The sequence below is a fragment of the Aptenodytes forsteri genome, unplaced genomic scaffold, assembly GCF_000699145.1.
Source record: "Aptenodytes forsteri isolate BGI_AS27 unplaced genomic scaffold, ASM69914v1 Scaffold216, whole genome shotgun sequence".
NCBI classification, from domain to species: Eukaryota; Metazoa; Chordata; class Aves; order Sphenisciformes; family Spheniscidae; genus Aptenodytes; species Aptenodytes forsteri.
In genome coordinates, this window is record NW_008796114.1 from 2,323,238 (window position 1) to 2,327,579 (window position 4,342).

At 49.5% G+C, this 4,342-nt stretch overlaps 1 protein-coding gene across 1 annotated transcript in view; it reads left to right on the forward strand.

Moving 5' to 3' along the window:
- Positions 1–37: 37 nt before the first annotated feature.
- LRRC23 (leucine rich repeat containing 23) overlaps positions 38–4,342 on the forward strand; it is a 13,304-nt gene continuing 8,999 nt past the window's right edge. Inside the window, exons 1-4 of the mRNA XM_009287183.1 lie at positions 38–160; positions 237–349; positions 1,241–1,494; positions 1,591–1,721. Of these exons, the coding sequence (XP_009285458.1) occupies positions 38–160; positions 237–349; positions 1,241–1,494; positions 1,591–1,721 (621 nt within the window). The remainder of the gene's footprint in view (positions 161–236; positions 350–1,240; positions 1,495–1,590; positions 1,722–4,342) is intronic.

Genomic DNA, 4,342 nt, shown 5'->3' on the forward strand with positions numbered 1-4,342 from the left:
AGCTCCCTCCGCGGGGTGGGAAGCGGGGTCTGTGAGGATGGAGGGCGAGGAGCTGGAGGGGGGCGAGTACAGCCTTCAGGAGGAGGGGGAGGAGGGAGAGGAGGAGGAGGAGGAGGAGGAGGCGGCGGCGGCGCTGTCGGAGCAGGAGGAGGAAGAACAGGTGAGGGAGGGGGCCTCAGCACCCTCTGGCTGTGGTTAGGCCAGCGCTGGCGTTGAGCTCTCTCCTTCTCTCCCAGGTGCTGGCCCCGTGTCCCCTGACGGAGGAGGTCCTGAAGGAGGGCCTCTCTCTCCTCTGTAAGACCGGCAATGGCCTGGCCCACGCCTATGTGAAATTTGAAGCCAAATACAAGTGAGTGTCCAACACCTGCCCCAAGAGAAGGCCTCCTCCTCCCCAGGCATCTATGTAGCCATGGAGCAGCTGCGCCATAAGGCCACTGGTGACCAGCTGTGTGGGGCAGGAGCGTTTACAGGCCACATTCTCTGGCTGTCTGGCTTCCAGTCTGTGCCTTGGCATAGCTTGTCCATCCTCAGCCCTGAGCTGGGGACTGTCTCCACTATAGCCAGATGCACTGTTGGGAACATCAGCGTACCCCTAGACTGAGGGGAGCCTGTCCATCCCTCTGTTCTGTGGTCTCCTAGGGGGACCTGAACAGGGTGACCTCCCCACAGTCACTTCGAGAAGTATCCATTAAGCATCTCTCCTGTTAACTGCTAGCCTTTAAGGCATGCACTTGTAAGTACAGTGCCACAATGGCCTGGGGACAGTTTGGAGCCTCGGCCCCATCAGTACACCCACATAACCCTAGAGCTAACTAACAGGCCTCAGTAAGACACTGTCCTTCAGCAGCCTCATAGGTATCTCAACCAGCTTTTTCCCACTAGCAAAGTTCTTCCACACAGTCCTTGGTGTTGCCACTACTGTCTAACAGACCTACCTCCCCAGACTTACCCTCTTTTCTGCTCTGGTTCTGCCGTCTCCTGACAGGTACAGTTCAATGGGAATAAGTACTCCCTGTGCCAGGAAAGCAGGTCCAATCTTAACATTCAGCCTTGTTTACAGACTATTCGTCCTGTCCCTATTGCCTGCCTTTTTCCTCCTTCTCTCCAAGCAAGGCTTCCTAGCACAGCAGGGAAGTGGGAGAGGAGGATGGCCTCCCTCCAGTAGTGGTGAGGAGCAAACTGAAAGCTGGTAGCAGGGGGAAATATGAGAGATGTTTTATTCACATCCTCCCTCCCACAGGGACTTGACAGACATCAGCCTCCTCAAATGCTTCATTCACCTGCGGTATGTGGATTTGTCAGAGAACAAGCTGCAAGATTTGTCTCCGCTGAGCAGCCTAACCCACCTGCTTTGGCTGAAGGTGGATGGGAATCTGCTTACCAGTGCCTGCATGCAGGAGCTGCCCTACCTCCAGATCATCAGCTTTGCTCGCAACCGCATCAAGGATATGGAGGGCATTACTCACCCCCGCTTAGCCAACCTCAGCCTGAAAGGTGATACGGACCACCTCTCTTCATTCTTGTGCACATAGGACGCTCTCTTTGGGTGGGATTAACTCTCTTGTTGTTTCTTCCTCCTCTGGCACTCAGGAAATAAAATCCAGACAGCGCTGGGCCTGAGTCACGGCCAATTGTTCAGCCTGCAAATCCTGGAGCTGCGAGGAAACATGCTAGAGAGCACAGCAGGGCTCAATCTTCCCAAGCTCAAGAACCTCTATCTGGTAAGGGTTCAGCCAGCGAGGGGAGTGGGACAGAGCTGCTGCAGAGCCTGGCACCTCCAGTCAGGGGAGGAGGGGAGGAGGCTGTCCCTTTCAAAGCAGCATAATTTTCATGCTAGCCCGTTCAGTTCAATCTTCTCAGCCCGAGAGAGGAACAGATTTCAGAGAGCTAAAGAGACAAAATCACTTCTTTGGGGCAGATCTTTCTACGCTGTCTGCCCAGACAGTGCGAAGGGAGTAGCCACTTACTAGTAATTCCTCTGCAGAGAGTGGAGGAGTTGGCAATGTTCAGTGTGCAGGGTTCTTCCCTCCTGGCCTCCTGCGGGAGAGCGGTATTCTTTTCTGGCAGTGTTAGGCAAGCCTGTATTCTGTGTGTCCCGGGACCCCCGGAGGTCAGTGGGGACTGACAGGTTTGCAAACAGGTTTGCTCTGGATGACAGGGGGAGGTGATGCCTCTTTCTCCTCTCTGATGGGCCTAATCAAATACCGGTTTAAAAACAGCACAATTATATGATTCACACCTTCAGCTGCCAAAAAAGAAACTGAACATCGCAGTGAAACTAAGATAGGAGAAGCAATTTCCTAATACCATAAACAATTGCTTCAGGGAATGTTTACTCCTAGAGACGCAAGTGAAGAAAGCATGTATGGCTTAGTCCCGTGCATCACACAGTGCTACAGCTTGCGAAGACTGGATGGGTGTCCTGAGTCACTACCTCTTAAAAAGCAATTAAAGATGATAAAGGCTTTGAAAAGCTATATGGTTTCTTTTCATCAAGACTCCCTGGCAGAAAACACTGAGGAGATTGCTTGCTGAGATTGTCTGCAATTTTCTGGTAGAAAACTGAGGTTTTAGGGCTAGAGGTACTAGAAGAAGGGATGAAGTGGATAAGTCACTAGATATAATACAGAATTTCAAAGTAAAACCAGGCACTTTAGTGAATGATTGGAGGGAAGCAAAAACTGCACCTATATTAAAAGAAGGTTCCTGGCATGATTGAGGAATTTCTGAGCTGCATATATGAAGTGGGCAAATTGCAAGACGTGATTATTAAAACTAGAACAACTGACTCATTTCTCAGGCGTCTTTGGGGCTTGAATTTGTCTCCCATGTCTGCCTGCTCACTAAATCATTTTGGAGTAGGGTCTTTCCCAGTACTGCTTTGCTTTCAGTATAAAGATTTTGATATTACTTGAGCCATGGGTAGATGAAGCTGATGCCTCAAGGACAGGGTTCAAGACAAAGGGTTCCATTTAAAGGACCTGAACCAAATTCGGTTAATGTATGACATAGTTGCAGATGAAATTTAGCATTAAAAAAGTTATACCTACTAGCAGGAAGACTATAAGCTGGCTGCTTACCATGTGGCACTTGTATCGGTTTGAGGATTACTGCTGTCAGTAGGGCTGTGTTGGCTCCTGGTCATTGTGCAGCAGTGGAGACAAAGGCTAGCTAGAGCAAGGTTAGGTATGCAGGAAGGGGAGAGGGAATCATGGGAAACATATTATAGTAGCTTTCCATAAGAAATGATGGCATCACATCTATGTGAACAACTGGTATCTAAGGTAAGGTGATGATGTGAGCACTTGACATAAAGGAGTCATATGGAATGTTCTTTGATTTAGGGAGAAAAAAACAACCCTGAAAAAAATCCATTCTGCATTTGTCCTGTTAGTGCTTGCAGGGCCAGAGCCGTTAAAACTATTCACACCGAAGTAATGAAGAAAGTGAGAGTGATGGGAGGTTACTATTCATTTTACAGACCAGTGGTCTGTGAGCTCACCATCCCATTTCCCACACCAGCTCTTGATTTCCTCTGAGGTACAATTTACTAATCCTTCCTGGTTGTTAAATCTGTTCACACGACCTTTGCTACATCTCTGACTTTCCTCTTTTTGCCCTTGTGTTACCCTCTTTACTTGGCCCAGCTGGTCCAGACTTTTCCTTGTCCAGTTTCCACTAGAGTGCTCCTTTTCTACAAAATGTCCTTTTCCTGAGTGACCCAGTCCTAAACTGTTCTCTTACCCCACCAGTTCAGCCTGTGCCCCTTTCATTAGCCTCAGGTGTTGGCCACTGTCACTGCCTGGGTACCAACGAGGAACAGAGAGCACAACGGCACCTCTCCCCCTGTTTCCCATGCAGGTGTCTGCATCCTTAGAGACTGCAGCTCTGAGCCACAATCGCAAGTGAAGCTGTTGTGGCATTAACCTCAGTCAGCAACTGAGCCCCACACAGCTGCTCACTCACTCCTCCCCCCCCACCCCGGTGGGATGGGGGAGAGAATTGGAAGAGTAAAAGTGAGAAAAACTTGTGGGTTGAGATAAAAACAATTTAATAATTGAAATAAAATAATAATAGCAATAATAATAATAATGTAGTAATAATAATAATAATACACAAAGCAAGTGATGCACAGTGCAATTGCTCACCACCCGCCGACCGATGCCCAGCCAGTCCCCGAGCAGCGGCCCCCCCGGCCAGCTTTCCCCAGTTTATGTACTGAGCATGACGTCACATGGTATGGAATGTTTCTTCGGCCAGTTTGGCTGTGCCCCCTCCCAGCTTCTTGTGCACCTGCAGCCTTCTCAGTCGGTAGAGCATGGGAAGCTGAAAAGTCCTTGAC